Genomic DNA, 16331 nt, shown 5'->3' with positions numbered 1-16331 from the left:
AGAGTGGTTTGTGAGCCTGCTAGTTTTATAGGTCTTTTAAAAAGAACCCCTACCTATAACATTTTCATTCCACATTCCATAATATATACTCTGGTTTGTGTGTGTGTGTGTGTGTGTGTGTGTGTGTGTGTGCGCACATGAGTGGTATCTAGAGAATGGTATATAGGTATAGAAATTAAGTAGTTTTGGTAAGTAGTTCTCTTTAAAAAAAAAAAAACCTCACATGCTTATTAACTTCCACAAACTATTCAAATAATGCAAATGTGGACATTCCTCTCCTGGGTATTGATTTACATAGGGCAAATAGTAAAGAATGATAAACTCATTTCTTTTGCCTCTTGGGAATCCACCTAGAGAAAAGGTAATTCTGCACAGTAAAAAGTAGTTTGCATTTGCAAAAGTAAATGACCTGGGGTGCTAGTCTATAGATTTTAGTTTTTCTTCTCTCCTCAAAGAACGGTTAGGGATTCCCATCCACCACCCAGCTCTATTAGAGCATTTATCATGAAGTTGTTCAATTATTTTTGTACTTGCTGGTCTCTCCCATGGGACTGAGCTGTCTTGGAGGGCAAGAAGTTTATCTTTCTTATCCTTGGATCCCCAGTGCATGGCATGGTGTTTGACCATCAACAGCTGGTCAAGTAACAGAAGTATGGGATTTCCTATCTTAAGTTGTTTGGTAGAGCCTCAAGAGTGCGAAATTGGGCTCTGCCCCTCAGCAAATGCTATGGGCATTTGCATTGCACCGTCATGCCATTTGAGGCCCCAAAACCCTGCTAATGCTTTGATCAGGGGTAGAGAGGAAAAGACCAGGTGAATCAGTTCTAGCCCCCAAATGAGCTGAGATCAGGAATTTAATGGTTAAAAACAAAAGCAGTTCTTAGATATGGCCTATTGTGGTGACCCATAAAAAAATTTTGTTCTTTTCTCTGGACACAGAGATTAAAATATGCTTTTTCAATTGCTAAGAGAATAAACAACTGAAATAAGATAAAATTCCATCCTAGTATACTCTCCACCAACTTCTACAAATTTTTTTTCAGCTACTCCTTTAGGTAAGTTTAGTTCCTGCTTTTTTCATTTTTTAACTGATGTACCACTTTTTTGAATCAGTATTGCTTTCTGACATTATATATTCTTATGTCCCTTTACATTTTAAATTTATATATTAAAGAGTATGAAACAACTTTAAAAAAGGGTGTTTTGTACTCTCATGATATTTCTACCCATAAAAGAATATGAAATACTGTGACCTTAAATCCCTTAGAGGATCCTACATTTGAATTAATAAATAAAAATTAGCCTAAGTGAGTCAAAGTTTCAGAGGTTCAGTTTTTTGTTTTTGTTTTTTTAAAGATTTTATTTATTTATTTGACAGAGAGAGAGAACGCGCACAAGTAGGCAGAGAGGCAGACAGAGAGGGGGGAAGCAGGCTCCCTGTTGAGCAAAGAGCCCGACAGGACAGGGGGCTCAATCCCAGGACCCTGAGATAATGACCTGAGCTGAAGGCAGAGGCTCCCACTGAGCCACCCAGGCTCCCCACAGAGGTTCAGTTTTCCCGAACCCAAAGTGCTTACAGTGATTTGTGGTAACACCTGAATGTGCCTATTGCATTGGTCAGGGCTCCCAGGTACAGGTAAAAGCAGCCACTCTCTGAGGTTTAAGCAGAAGGGGATTTGTTCCAGAAAACAGAGAAGCTCACGGCAGCAGGAGGAGGGCTGGTGAGCAGGCTAATGGCTAAATTTCCAAGAGCATCAGCCAGAACCAGGCCCCTGGAGTGGCTTGCTGCCTCTTCAACCAGGCCATGCTGTTTCCTCCGACCCCTGTGCTAACAAAAGGGATACCCTGTGCCTAACCCGTTTCTTTACTCTGCTCACACCCACGGCAAAGTTTCTGGTGGGTGCAGCTGACTGGCGGAATCTAGGTCATACCCTGATACCCCAGCTCAAGGGACGTGGGAGATGTGGGGTTTTTTTGCTTATCGGTTTTTGTGCATTATTCTCTATCTGGGGAAGGCAGGACCCACAGTCCAGGAGTCTGTTGCAATGTAGGGAGGCTGCCTAAAGATGCAGGGCAGCCACAAATGACAGGGTTCTGCTATGATAATGTCTCATGAAAATAACAGCAGGCAAATTATGCAAACTGTTTGCCTTCTACTATTAAAACTGTGTAGCAAAAAGATGGGATGGAAATAATAAAATCATTAATGCTGATTATCTTGTGGTGAATTGTGGGTAACATTTTCCTTTTGTTTAAAAAATTTTATATAAAGATACTATATTTCCTTGAAAATTAGAAAAAATGAGAGCTCTTCATTTAAAAAGGAAGATTAACATAATTGCCGCCTTGCTAAATGAATGAAAACTCTATTTAAAAGTCCTGGGCAGATTTATGTTAACTACACTGGAATTAAAATATAAAGCAATCCATAAATCAGTTAATTAATCAATCCATCCTGCCCTCAAAAAATAAAAAGTCCGGAGCAGATTTAATAATCTCTCCTTGTTAAACAGGTGAATACTGAATCAAAAAAAGCAAACAACAGATAAAATCTACTGTCAAAGCCAGGGGTGAAATCTATTTCCTTTGGCTCCACCCCCAGTGGGTGCAGTAGCTGCTGCTGGCATTAGAGAGTCACAGCATCTTAAATGAGGGGAGCCTCATGTCATTTACCCCTACTTCATAGCATTCACCTCAATTTAAAGTTTTCAAGAATATATGTATTTTCACACACTCATATACATTTATCTATTTGTTTAATATTTGTCTTGCCCGGTAGACACAAGGACAGGGCCTACAAGTCCCCATGCCTGCGGCACCGTAGACACACAGTAGGTGCTTACAGTGTACAGAGTCGTTGATGGTTAAATCACAAGGGAAGGGATCACAGCTAGTCATCTCTAGACTGACTGCAAAGATTTCCAGCACTACGGGCTGACTAGCCCTCAGTGGGGAGCATTTGAAAGAATGAGGGGGAAATTTGAGAAAAAATAACCCCCTAGTTAACATCTTAAAAATGTAATCTGCCTCTTTTCTCCATTGAATATTTTTTCCTGTTTTGTCGAAGATTATTTGACCATAGAGTTGAGGGTCCATATCTGGGCTCTCCACTCTGTTCCACTGGTCTATGTGTCTGTTTTTATGCCAGTACCGCGCTGTCTTGGTGATCACAGCTTTGTAGTAAAGCTTGAAATCGGGTAACGTGATGCCGCCAGTTTTGTTTTTGTTTTTCAACATTTCCTTAGCAATTCGGGGTCTCTTCTGGCTCCATACAAATTTTAGGATTATTTGCTCCAGCTCTTTGAAAAATATCGGTGGAATTTTGATCGGAATGGCATTAAAAGTATAGATTGCTCTAGGCAGTATAGACATTGACAGGAAACAACGTGTGTTGGAGAGGATGTGGAGAAAGAGGAACCCTCTTACACTGTTGGTGGGAATGCAAGTTAGTGCAGCCACTTTGGAGAACAGTGTGGAGATTCCTGAAGAAATTAAAAATAGAGCTTCCCTATGACCCTGCAATTGCACTGCTGGGTATTTACCCCAAAGATACAGATGTAGTGAAAAGAAGGGCCATTTGTACCCCAACGTTTATTGCAGCAATGGCTACGGTCGCCAAACTGTGGAAAGAACCAAGATGCCCTTCAACGCATGAATGGATAAGGAAGATGTGGTCCATATACACAATGGAGTATTATGCCTCCATCAGAAAGGACGAATACCCAACTTTTGTAGCAACATGGACGGGACTGGAAGAAATTATGCTGAGCGAAATAAGTCAAGCAGAGAGAGTCAAGTATCATATGGTCTCACTTATTTGTGGAGCATAACAAATAACATGGAGGACATGGGGAGATGGAGAGGAGAGGGAGTTGAGGGAAACTGGAAGGGGAGATGAACCATGAGAGACTATGGACTCTGAAAAACACCTAGAGGGTTATGAAGGGGCGGCGGGGGAGTGGGGGGGTTGGGAGGTTGAGGGACCAGGTGGTGGGTAATGAGGAGGGCACGTACTGCATGGAGCACTGGGTGTGATGCCAAAACAATGAACACTGTTATGCTGTAAATAAACAAATAAAAAAAAAAAAAAAGAAAAAAAAAAGAACCTAGGAATCTTTAAAAAGAAAAAAAAAATGTAATCTGCCTCATACATGTCTTGAGTGACTGAATTTTCAGGGAATGAAATTACCAGTAGTTATCCCGGATTTCCAAAGTCATTCTCCAAAGTTTATCAGTTTGCTACTGATTCTAGGAAGAAAGAAGGATGCCACTTGGGAAAAAGAACAGAAAGTTTGTAAAATGAGCGAGTTTGCGGGGATGCCTATTTCTTGTTTGTTGTTTTTTGGTTTTTGCCACTGTCATAAAGTTTCTCGCAAACAGTTGAGGTTCTGATAAAATAAATACGTATCATGTTATTTGAGAGTCACCGAGCAGGTGACAAGCTGTCCTTGATTTGGTAAGTTTCCATGCTATCTTCAGCTGATATTGATCTCATATTAAGTGATATGCAATGAGAGTTTCCTCTGTCAGTTCAGTGACACGGTTTTAGGTGAGGAAGGTAGACTCTGTCTGCGTCAGCTAGAGATGATGATATCAGATATCACCTGTCTTAACAACCCTACCTTCGTCTGCTGCACTGTGGGCAAATGAGACGTTAGGCTTTATCATTGAGCTGCCAGACAGGACTCAGGTAACTATATGTAAAATCTCACACTCTGTTGCACAATAGTTGATGTTTATGAGGAAAAATAGATATCTTCAAGCTTTTGATAGCATTTGTTCCTTCACAGCAAGAGAATATTGCAAGTTCGTGCAAGGCTTTATATTGTCATGCTTAACCACTGTGACTTTTACAACCGCATGTTAGCTGGGCACAGTAAATTACTGGAAAAGCACTATGAAGATGTCACTGAGCTTTACCTGCTGTGTGGTAATCTTCAGAAGTTACAGAAAAACATAGCCACCGATGTCATTTCAAGCTCCTGTTACTACACTAACAGCCGGAGATGCCACTCTTAATAACATGAGGTCATTTTTAACCAGATTCTTGACGGCACCGTCTTCTCATAGAAAATGTTACCAAGCAAGCATTTCTCTAGAATCCACTTTATGATCAATTAGGGGCCTGATAATGTGTTCGCGAGCTAACAAAACAAACGTGAAAGTGCCATCAGGGGAAGGAAACCGAATATTTCAACTTTCTAAATTGCAGTCCTAATTAAAGTCCTAATTAAAGAGGGCTCCTGGGGCAGGGCCATCCTCCCTAATGCAGCCAGGGCCTGCCGTGCTTGTCTTTTGGGGGTGGATGAGTTCATTCTGGAAAGACCATGAAGAACATTTAAAATGAGTAAAATGTTATAAAGGACTCAAGTTTTAGGAAAACTGATTTCCCAATAAGGGCCGTCTTGAAATAGAAGGTTCTCCTGATGAGATTCTAGAGAATGGACGCTTAATGCCAAGCTTTTATTGGTCAAGAAAAAATGCCAGATGTCATCCAACACATGACAGGAATCAGTTAAAATAAGGACACTTTCTAAGTTTGCCTATATAGTGTCTCAGCTTCTAGGACAGATGGTCTAACCTAGAATATTTATGACACGTTTGCCACTGAGGAATGGATTGGATAAAAACTACAGGATACAGTGTTAACTGTAATATCTAAGTTTCTAGGCCAGGAGTCTGAACAAAGAAATAGGCTCTATCTCTGGTATTGCCTGAGGAAATTTCTTCTACAGTAAAACAACTAGGGAAAAGTCTTATTTAAATCAATGAAAAGTTCATAGGATAATTATGTTTTTAAGGATGATAGGAGCTCTCCTATCCAAATGGATAGGAGACATCCCATCATGACATCCAGTGTGATTGGGGCAAGTACTTGGGTAAACAGAGTAAACAATTTTTAAGTGAAATGACATAATGAAAGCATTTATGTCAACTTAAAACATATCATTGTACATTTTTCCCCATTTTTTGATGCACAACCAACATCTAGTATTTTCTAATTAGAAGTCCCTTCATCTTCTTTGCATAAACTACCTCCAACATATGTCAAGGTTTACCTTCTTTAAAATGAAATGAAAATTTACCAATCTGAATTCAAAATACTAAATTTTTCCATTTTTAACCCAACTTTTTAGCACTATCTTGTCAATTATTATCAGCAATTTTTTTTTTTTTGCAACTTGTCACATTCAAGTTTTTTTTGGCAAACACTTAACTCAGTTTTTCTCCCAAAGATGATACTCATACTCATTCTTCATCATTTTGTCACATCTAAGTCACAAATTTACTGTAAGAAGCACAACTGGCATGATTAAGTTCAGGAATAAGCACAATAACTCAGGTAAGCACACATCTCACCTAGAGGGGCAGAAGTTAATGGGTGTGCTGGAGAGCACCTACTAGGCGCAAGCATTCCCTATGGCAAAGGCAACAATCAGCATCTGTTAGAAAGAACTGGAGAGCTCTGGTTCATCCATGAGTTGGTTGAAGGGCCTTTAATTAAGACTGTTTCTACTATAAATACATTTTCATTAATATGCATAGGTTGTAATTCTTAAAGAACATCTTTGCAAACTGTTTTCTAGTATGGGTTCTGCAGAACTTGCCTTAATGAATAGCTAACATTCACTTATAATCAGCAGAATCTGTCTGCACACATAATTGGTGCTCTAAACTGCTTTTCCCCAGCAATCTAGTTTACACTTGGTACTATAATTGGTTTGTTCATCAGACTATTTTTTTTCTCAAATGGGAAGAGATAGTGTTTGGTCCACTCCTCATTGAGTTGTTACAGTTTTAAAATTAATAATTTGGAGATTTAATGAGCTCTTTTTCCATTTATACATGCTTGAGATCCTAAATTCCTCTCTATCAGTGTTTTTAGGTTTTTTTTTTTTTCTTGTCCTAAATACCAATAGCAATAAAGTATGCTATGCCAAGGATAGTTTAAGAAAGAAACTAAATAGATAATGGCCCTATTGATATTAAGTTGTTAGATTTGGAAATTTTTAGAGCTGTGAGAGAGAAGCACACACCCACACAGAGGCAAAGAGAGACACAGAGGCAGAGAGAGAGAAGGACATGGGTAAAGACAGAAAGACACAGAGACAAAAAAAAAAAAAAAAAAGAAAAAAGAAAAAAAGAAACAGAAATAGATACCGAGATAGGAATAGAAATAGAAAAGCAGAGGAAAACAGATAAGGTGAGAGATAGAAAGAGACAGAGTCTCACAGAGAGACAGATGAAAGCAGAGATGCTATGTGAAAGACAAAGGGAAACTGAGACATCTACAGAGACAGAACAGGAGCCCCCTCAGCAATGTTGCTCAAAATTAGCTCAGTCTCTGTCCTGTTTGACCAAATCTGTAGAGGTACAGGTATGTCAGTGACCAGGATAGGCAAGCAGGCCCACAGACCTCTAGGTGACAGTGTCATAACAGACAATACCAAACCTATGAGTAGGTCATGGCCTGGTCATTAGTTAGGTGGCCCTGGACCACTTGTTCATAGCTGTTATTTTTTAACTTTAAATGTATTTAAATTTTTATTTTTATTTGTTTGTTTGGCTGCAGAAAGGTACTGAAGGAAATCTCTGTTGGAGATCTTAATCCAAATGAGACTGTGCAGGCCAATCTGGAGGCTCAGCTCCTTTCCAAGCTGGACCACCCTGCTATTGTCAAGTTCCATGCGAGCTTTGTGGAGCACGATAATTTCTGCATTATCACAGAGTACTGTGAGGTGAGACTCTCCTCTTTTGGAATTCTCAGGAAGAATCTGTTTCATAATATATAGCTGTCTGTAAAGAGATATCTCATAAGTTCAGTGATCAAATCATAGGTTGAGGGGTTGGGTTAAATAGGTGATAGGGGTTAAGGATATTGTGATGAGTACCGAGTATTGTATGGAAGTGTTGAATCACTATACTGTACACCTGCAACTAATACTATACTGTATGTTAACTAATCAGTATTTATATATTTATATATATATATATATTTAAAGATTTTTTTATTTATACATATGACAGAGCTCACAAGTAGGCAGAGAGGCAGGCAGAGAGAGAGGAAGGGAAGCAGGCTCCTCGCTGAGCAGAGAGCCCGATGCGGGGCTCCATCCCAGGACCCTGAGATCATGACCTGAGCCGAAGGCAGAGGTTTTAACCCACTGAGCCACCCAGGCACTCCCTAATCAGTATTTAAAAATAAAGGCTTTTAAAGATTTTTTTAAAGATTTTATTTATGTATTTATTTATTTGACAGACAAAGATCACAAGCAGGCGGGGGTGGGGGGGACGAGGTAGGCTCCCTGCAGAGCAGAGAGCCCGATGCGGGGCTCCATCCCAGGACTCTGAGACCACCACCCGAGCCGAAGGCAGAGGCTCTAACCCACTGAGCCACCCAGGTGCCCCAATAAAAACTTTTTTAAAAAAGAAAAAAACCCACAAGCTGAACTATAAAGACCTGGGGTATGGTGTCTTGCAGCTAAGAATGATGATCTCTAGGTAATTGACAGACTCACTTCCAATGAAGTAATAGTTGCTACGGGACAGTGCTTCTTGGAGAGGGAGTAATTTAGGGAAGGATCACCCAAACCTTCTACAATGGTCCAATACTTAAATGGACATTTAAATGCTGTAACAGGCCTGGACAGAGCAGAGGTCCCTCTCTTGACTTTCAGGTTCTAGGCCTATTCCTCATTTTCCCCAGTGGAAATTTGAAAATGGAAATATGGCTCATTTTCCATGTGAAAATCTTTCTTCATATTTATCATTTTGTGATTTATGGCATCATGTATTTGCAGTTTTGCCTGCCACTCTATGTTCTCTGCAAGTGATAGCTGTGCATTTTACTGAGCCCCAACTGAGTCTGAACCTGCCTGAAAAGGTAGGGGAGGGGGAAACTGACAAAGTACAGCTGTACTGTGAATCTGTATGTTTGCTCCTGAGAGGCTAGGTAGAGGGGAGCTAGAAGGGCTGGGTCAGGCAGAGAGAACATGAAGATGACTTTGCTCAAAAAGTATCTCCCAGAGTATTCTGGGAGCTAGTCTTAGCCAAATGTACCTTGGGGGAGTTTGGTGCTTGTCATACTTTAGAGTGTATTTAGTCAGCTCATCACCTGGGTATTACTGGGGCCTGAAAGAAAAGATGTTGGAAAGAAGGAAGATGATTGTTAGAATGGAGGACACGCCTGTTTGGTCAGAAACTTTGGACACCCAGAGGGTGCTGTGTGTTTGAGACACAGAAAAGAAGAGGCAGAAGAAACTCGGAAGGAGCAGGGATAGCAACAAAAGTCAGCCTTGCCTGCTTGACACATTAGCTGGTGTATTAACCAATATGAAGCCAAAAGCCCAGTTCAAACATCTGCAAGTTTGAGATATTCCAAGTCTCAGCTATTTCCGGGCAGGTCAGCCTCCTCAGCTCAGCGTTGCCAGGTGTTACCTTGTCCATTCCTCTGCTTGGAGGAAAGTGAGAGGGAAAGAGGAGGGCAGGAGAACCACTGCATTTGGGTGTCTACTTCTCCTTGAGCCAGTGGACTGCTAAGAAGAACAAAATGATGAGTGGTGCAGAGCCGTGATAATGAACAGCTACTCTGGCATGTATGTCCTGAATCCGTGCAAAACTGTGTTTCCGTGTGTAGCTACAGTATGATCCATCTGCTATAATTTTTTTTTTTTATTTGACAGAGAGAGAGGTCACAAGTAGGCAGAGAGAGAGGGAGAAACAGCCTCCCCACTGAGCAGAGAGCCCGATGCGGGGCTCGATCCCGGGACCCTGAGATCATGACCTGAGCCGAAGGCAGAGGCTTAACCCACTGAGCCACCCAGGCGCCCCCATCTGCTATAATTTAATCATTTCTCTTCCTTTAGCCCTTCAGTTAAGCAACAGTTTTATTTGGTAGACAACTGACTCCTACTGCTTGTGACTATTACTATTACCTCCTGCTGCTTTTGGCACATTAGACTTTCCAAAGAGTCTCTCCTGGCCTTACTATTTTTCACTGTGGTCAGTACTATGCAATAGAGCTTGCTGTGATAATGGAAATGTTCTCTATTTGTGTTGTCCAGTACAGTAGTCTGGAGTCCCACATGACTCCTTCGCACTTGACAGAGTGTGGCTTGTGTGATCAAGGTGCTGGATGTTAAATTTTATTTAATTTTAGTATATTTAAATTTAAATAACCACATATGGCTACCAGCTACCTAGAAGCTCACCTAGAGTGTCTAGGTGATAAGCTGGAACTTTCTTTTCCCGCCTTATTTTAAAAAATTTTTTAACTTTAATCTAATTTTAATCTACCAGAAAACTTAGAAGAATAACACAATGAAATGTTTATCCAGATTTGCCAATTGTTATAATTTTCCTCTATCCACTTTATCATTCTGTTTATTCATCTATCTGTATTTTTTTCCTGAACCATTTGAAAGGGGGTTGCAGACACGATGCCTCTTTGTTCTAAATACTACTGCTGTATTTCCTGAGGCTGAGGACACTGTTTTATATAACCATGGCACAATGGTCAAAATCAGAAAATTAACATTGAAACAATACTGGTGGGACGCCTGGGTGACTCAGTAGGCTAAGCGTCTGCCTTCAGCTCAGGTCATGATCTCAGGGTCCTGGGATGGAGTTTCAGGTCAGGCTTCTTGCTCAGCAGGGAACCTGCTTCTCCATTTCCCTTTGCCTGCTGCTCCCCCCTGCTTGTGCTCTCTCTCTCTGACAAATAAATAAATAAAATCTTTCTTTCTTTCTTTTTTTTTTTTTTTAAGCAGCAGCAATGCTGGTATTTAGTCCAGGGGCTTGTTAAAATGTGATCCCAGGGGGCGCCTGGGTAGCTCAGTGGGTTAAAGCCTCTGCCTTCGGCTCAGGTCATGATCTCAGGGTCCTGGGATGGAGCCCCGCATCGCTCTCTCTCTGCCTGCCTCTCTGCCTGCTTGTGACCGCTATCTGTCAAAGAAAGAAATAAAATCTTTAAAAAAAAAAAAAAAATGTGATCCCAGGCCAGCAGCATCACTATTGTCTGGGAACTCCACCCCGGCCATACTGAATCCGAAATTCTGGAGGTGGAGTCCAGCAATCTGTGTTTTGACAAGTCCACCAGGCAAATCCAAAACACATCTAAGTTTGAGAACCCCCCCCATCTAATCCATAATCCATCTTCAAATGTAGCCCACTTGTCCCATTTATGTTCTTAGAAAGGACATTTCTGTATGTTTTTTCTTGCACAGGATCCAGTCTAGGATCATCTGCGTTAATTTTCAAATTCTGGTGGTTTCCAAGGGCTGAGCTACTCTCTTCAGGAGGGGTGTTGCCATGGTGACGACTGCAGGCAAGCCCGGGGAACTGTCCTGGGGCTTCCAGGGCTCCAAGCTGCTGAGCTGTAAGGCTGTCACTCCCAGACTCTTAAGAAATGACGTGTGCGGATCACTAGTTCTTGTTAACACAGATATTTCTCACCCTCAGACCTTGCACAAGCTTGGCTTTATCCTCTTTTTATTGAGGTAAAATAATATTGGAAATAGCATATGGCCAAACTTGCACTTCATAGGAAAATGCCATCACCATTCAAATAGCTGGTCTTTTTATCTCCAAGTTTGCTCTTTCGTAATTTAATTTGAGACCTTGCAAGACTGAAATATATAGATTCATTTGTGAGGCTGCTACATCCACCTCTCAACCCTTTGGTACATCTTATCAGATTATGAGTGTGAAAAGCAAATAACTAAACTCTCACAACTTCTTGTCAAGATCTAACCAAATCTTTGATGGGGAATAGTTCCAAAACTACCAGAGTGGGAGAGTATTTCAAATACTGGTGTCTTCTCTCCCCCCCCCCACCCCCACCACCCAAGGTTAAATGGAACTACTTCCTGTTTTCTGTCCCTACTGCACAGTTTCACACCTCTTCATCTCTACTTGGACCATTCCCTTTTAGAATATCCTTCTTCAAATCCTAATCATCCTCCCCGGCCCAGCAGAAATGTCACCTTTTTTACAAAGACTCCCATAATCTCCTGGCTGGAAGTCTCTCTCCACCTGGCCCCTCTACCCTAACCACATAGTATTTTATGCCTCTTGGCACTCAGCACTTTATACATAGTAGAAACCATCTCAAACTTTCAATGTGGGATTGAATTTTTTCTGATTCATTTTTTGTCACATGGACCCACAGAATGAGCCAGAAGGAAATTAGTATTCAGAATTTTTTTTTCTCACAAATTATTTATCACTTGCTTCCCGCTGCTTCCCACCACATTTCTGTCAAACACTAATGGTAAAAGATAAAACATTGGATCCTTCTGCCTGTTTTATATGTCAAAAGCATTTTGTCCTGTCTTATTTTGCTGACGTCTAACAATGTACTGCACTAGAGACCTGTGAGATACTACCTGAAGGTTTCCCTTTGGGTGAGGGCAGGACATCCCCAGAAATGTGGGCATTCACTTAGTAGATGCAGTAGAGGATAGGTGAGATCACATATCTTCAGTAGAGAGAGAGCATATGACTCTCCACCAAAAGCAGAAACGGTTGGACTTGTCTAATTTCTACTTAGCGATACTGACATAACTAAACAAAAATTTATCAGTGTAACGGTACTGCTCAACCTTGGCTGTATATTAGAATTGCCAGAAGATTTTAAAAAATCACAAGACCTGAGGCCCATCTCCAGAAAGCCTGATTTAACTAACCTGGATTTTTATCTAGACATCAGGAGTTCTGAATGCTCTCCAGTGACTCGAATATGTAGCCAGGGCTGTGAACTCATAAGAAGGGGAATGGTTAGTGTACAAATAGGAAAATAGAGTCTTAAAGGAAAACTTTGTCAGTGTTTATGGAGCACTGAGCAAATATGAGGCCCAGACCTGAGAACTGGGAGGTATGGCTCTGGTGGTAGGTTAGGTTTTATCCTTAGTGTTATTAGTTATCCTTGGTGTTATTATTCATGAAAATTGCCTGGTCTATTCTCCTTGCTCCATGTGCAACTTCTGATTACAATGCAGCTCTCTATCTAGGCCTCTTCTAAAAGGAAAAAATCTTCCTGCTAAACTGACAAGAGCTCCCTCTTGTCTTGGCAGTTGTAGTTCTCAATGCATATGAATAAATTGACATTCTAGATTATTTATTGGTTCCTTAAGAATTTCAAGTTCACAAAGGCAGTAGTAATCAAAGGTCTTTCCAGAAGCCATTATGATCCCCAACTCTGTGTCAGATACAATTCTAGGAAGTATGGTACAACAGAGATAATACGATAATATTTCTTTAATGAACCTGTCTGGTAGAATAAATAAATCATTTATAAAAATGGCAAAAATACAAGGGGGGGGTGTGGTAGGGGTCAAGGGAATGGGGTGGTTAAAGTGCTGTGGGAGCTAAGAGTCAAGAGAAATGACTTTGGACTGCAGGAACCATGGAGGAGCTGGCATTATATTTGAACTTGAAGTATGGGAAGGACTTGGTCAAGGGAGATGGGGCAAGGACATTTGAGTTAAAGTGATAAAATGCTAAGAAGTAGAAATACATGGACCATGATGTAAGAATTTAATACTTCACCTTTAATTGTAATGCATTTGAAGTTAAACATGTTTCCTAATGTTAATAACTTCTATAGCCTCTGTACGGTTATCAAAACCAGAATATTAATATTTTACCAGTTTCCTTCCTAGTGTCTTTGTCTGTTCCAGGGCCAAATCTGGGATCCTACAATGCATAAAATTGTTGTATCTCCTTAGTCTTTTCTGATCTGTTACAGTTTCCCTTTCCAACCTTTTTCTTTTTTTTTTGATGAGTACTGGTAAGTTATTTTGTAGAAGACCTCTCAGTTTGAATTTGTCTGATGTTTACTCATGATTAGATTGAGGTTATATATTCTGGGCAAGACTACCACAGAAGTGATGTGGTGTCCTTCTCACTATATCGTATTAAGAGGGGACATGATGTTAGTATATCTTATTACTGGTGATGTTAACTTTGATTATTTGATTGAAGTTTTGTCTGCTGAATTTCTCCACTGTGAAGTTCTCCACTGTAAAGTTACTATTCCCTTTTTTTGTAGTGGGTAACACTACAAAAAAAGTGGGTAGTATCTTGGGAAAGATACTTTGAGACTATGCTGATAATCCTGTTTTTCCTCAAACTTCCACCCACTGATTTTAGCATCTTCCAGTGAAGGTTGCCTGGAGCGCTTTTTCCTCTGATATTTTCCTAAAGGTGATTATGTATTTCCTTCATTCTTTCTACATTTACTAATTGGAATTCTCTTAAAAGGAATAGCTGTTCTACTGTTCCTTTTCCACTTATGTATTTATTCAATTATATTATCATGAACTCATGAATATTTATTTTATTCTATGGGTTATAACCCAATACTCGTTATTTTGTTGTTCAGACTCTTCCGGCTTTAGCTGTTGGGGCTCCTTCATGTTGGCTCCTTAACATGGCCTCATCCCTTTTCAAGGAGAAGTAGATTCTTATATATTACTCTATTTTATAGATGAGGAAACAGGACCCCAGGTGGAGTAATTTTCTGGCATTCATATGGCTGGTATATTGAATTTTGTTCAGGGTAGAAGCTGGATGAGGGGTATTAGAAAAACTGCTCCTTTTTTCTTTCTACTTGGATTGCTCTAATTCCTTCCCTAATATTTAATAGAGTCAACCACATAGTTCATGTAATTATCTACCTTTACATGGACATGAATTAGAAGAGACTGACTGTTTTATTGCTCATACCAACATTAACCAAACATGTTTCAAATTGTGGCCCAGAACACAAATTTCTGCATAGCCACATTAGTCAAGCCTATGTGAATTATAGGAAAATATAAAATATATTAAATGGAAACTCTCAGTTATAGGATAAACAAATTCTGGGAATCAAGAACATAGTTCTGGGGACAGTGACATAGTTAACAGTACTGTGCTGTATGCCTGAAATTTGCCAAGAGAGTAGATCTCAAGTGCTCTCATCACCAAAAAAAAAAAAAAAAAAAAAAAAAAAATGGAAGAAAGAATATAACTATGTGAAGTATTAGATTTTTCAATTAACTTGAATGTAGTGATCATCTCACAATTCACACGTACCTGTGTATTTCCTTTTCTTGGCTTATTCTCATTTATATTCTGTATCTTTATCTCCAGTTATACATAAAGACAGAAACACATGTCTACTAGTTTGTGCACACATGGCTATTTTAATGTGTTGCTAATGTTATTATTTTATTTCTCTCACTCGGAGACTGGGTAGGGTTTGAACCAGTGGAGAGTGTGTGGACTTTGTCAGCACACTGACTTCTGTTCAAATCTTGGTCCATTTCCTTGAGCAAGTTATTTCATCTCTCTGATCCTTTTCCTGGTATTAAGATAGTGTAACAAACCTCTTTTGTTAGGTTTCTCAAGGATTTGAAATAATGAATATTGAAAAAATGGCCGTCAGAGCTTTGCACCTAGTAGACTGTCAATAATGGAAGTTATGATTATAATCGTTTCTACTCCCGTCTTCCCTTTCCAGTTGTTTTCTAGAGGGCAAGCTGATTTTTAACTCTGAGCCTGACTTGTAGTTGTTAGTATGATTCATGTGGGAAGGAGAAAACATGCAAATTCTTAAACACTAATGGGCCTGATAGCAATTTTCAAGCGATTACTTGCCAAGGATCTATTTGTACTGTAAAAAAGAAAATTTGAAATTTTCGCTTATGTTTCTTATTTATGTAAAACTGCTTAAATGAACCAAATAAGTAGGCTGAGTTGTATAATCTTGAATCTCTAGTACATGTCAGTACACTCTTGCAAGTGAATTTGGCAATGATAAGTCTCATAAAGCTACTGTTTATTATCCTGTGTCTGGGGCCACTTCCATCCAAATTGGTTTTTTCATGGTTGAGAGAGACTCCTGGGATATTGATTATTGTGACACTGATCAGTGACCATCTGTCTTAGTCCATTCAGGCTGCTCTAACAATATACCATAGACTGAGTGGTTTATAAACAACAGAAATTTATTTCTCATGGTAATGAAGGCTTGAAGTCCAAGATCAAGATCCTGGCAGATTTGGTGTCTGTGAAGGTCAGATTCCTGGTTTGTAGATGGTTGCTCATCTTCTTGCTGTGTCCTCACATGGTAGTAGGGGTGAGGGAGTTCTCCGGGGTCTCCTTTATAAAGCCACTAATTTTATTCATGAGCCTCCACTCTCCTGATCTAATCATTTCCCAATACCCCCCCCCAAGACTATCATACTGCGGTTAAGATGTCTACAACAGTATTTTGGGGGGACATCCAGTCTATAACACCATCCTTCCCAGTGTGAGCTCCAGGTGTCCACATATCAGGGCTGTCT

At 40.0% G+C, this 16331-nt stretch overlaps 1 protein-coding gene across 5 annotated transcripts in view; it reads left to right on the top strand.

Annotated features, from left to right (window-relative positions):
• NEK11 (NIMA related kinase 11) overlaps nucleotides 1-16331 on the top strand; it is a 247732-nt gene that overhangs the window by 39287 nt on the left and 192114 nt on the right. For 4 of the 5 annotated variants that reach the window (XM_046002712.1, XM_046002714.1, XM_046002715.1 and 1 more), the window contains exon 3: nucleotides 7574-7739. The exons of the other annotated variant lie outside the window; for it this stretch is intronic. In XM_046002712.1, the coding sequence (XP_045858668.1) occupies nucleotides 7574-7739 (166 nt within the window). The remainder of the gene's footprint in view (nucleotides 1-7573; nucleotides 7740-16331) is intronic. 5 annotated transcript variants of the gene reach the window in all.

Source organism: Meles meles, chromosome 4, assembly GCF_922984935.1.
Source record: "Meles meles chromosome 4, mMelMel3.1 paternal haplotype, whole genome shotgun sequence".
Lineage (NCBI taxonomy): Eukaryota > Metazoa > Chordata > Mammalia > Carnivora > Mustelidae > Meles > Meles meles.
The sequence above is the reverse complement of the archived record's forward strand: the minus strand, read 5'-3'. Positions and strand labels throughout refer to the sequence as shown.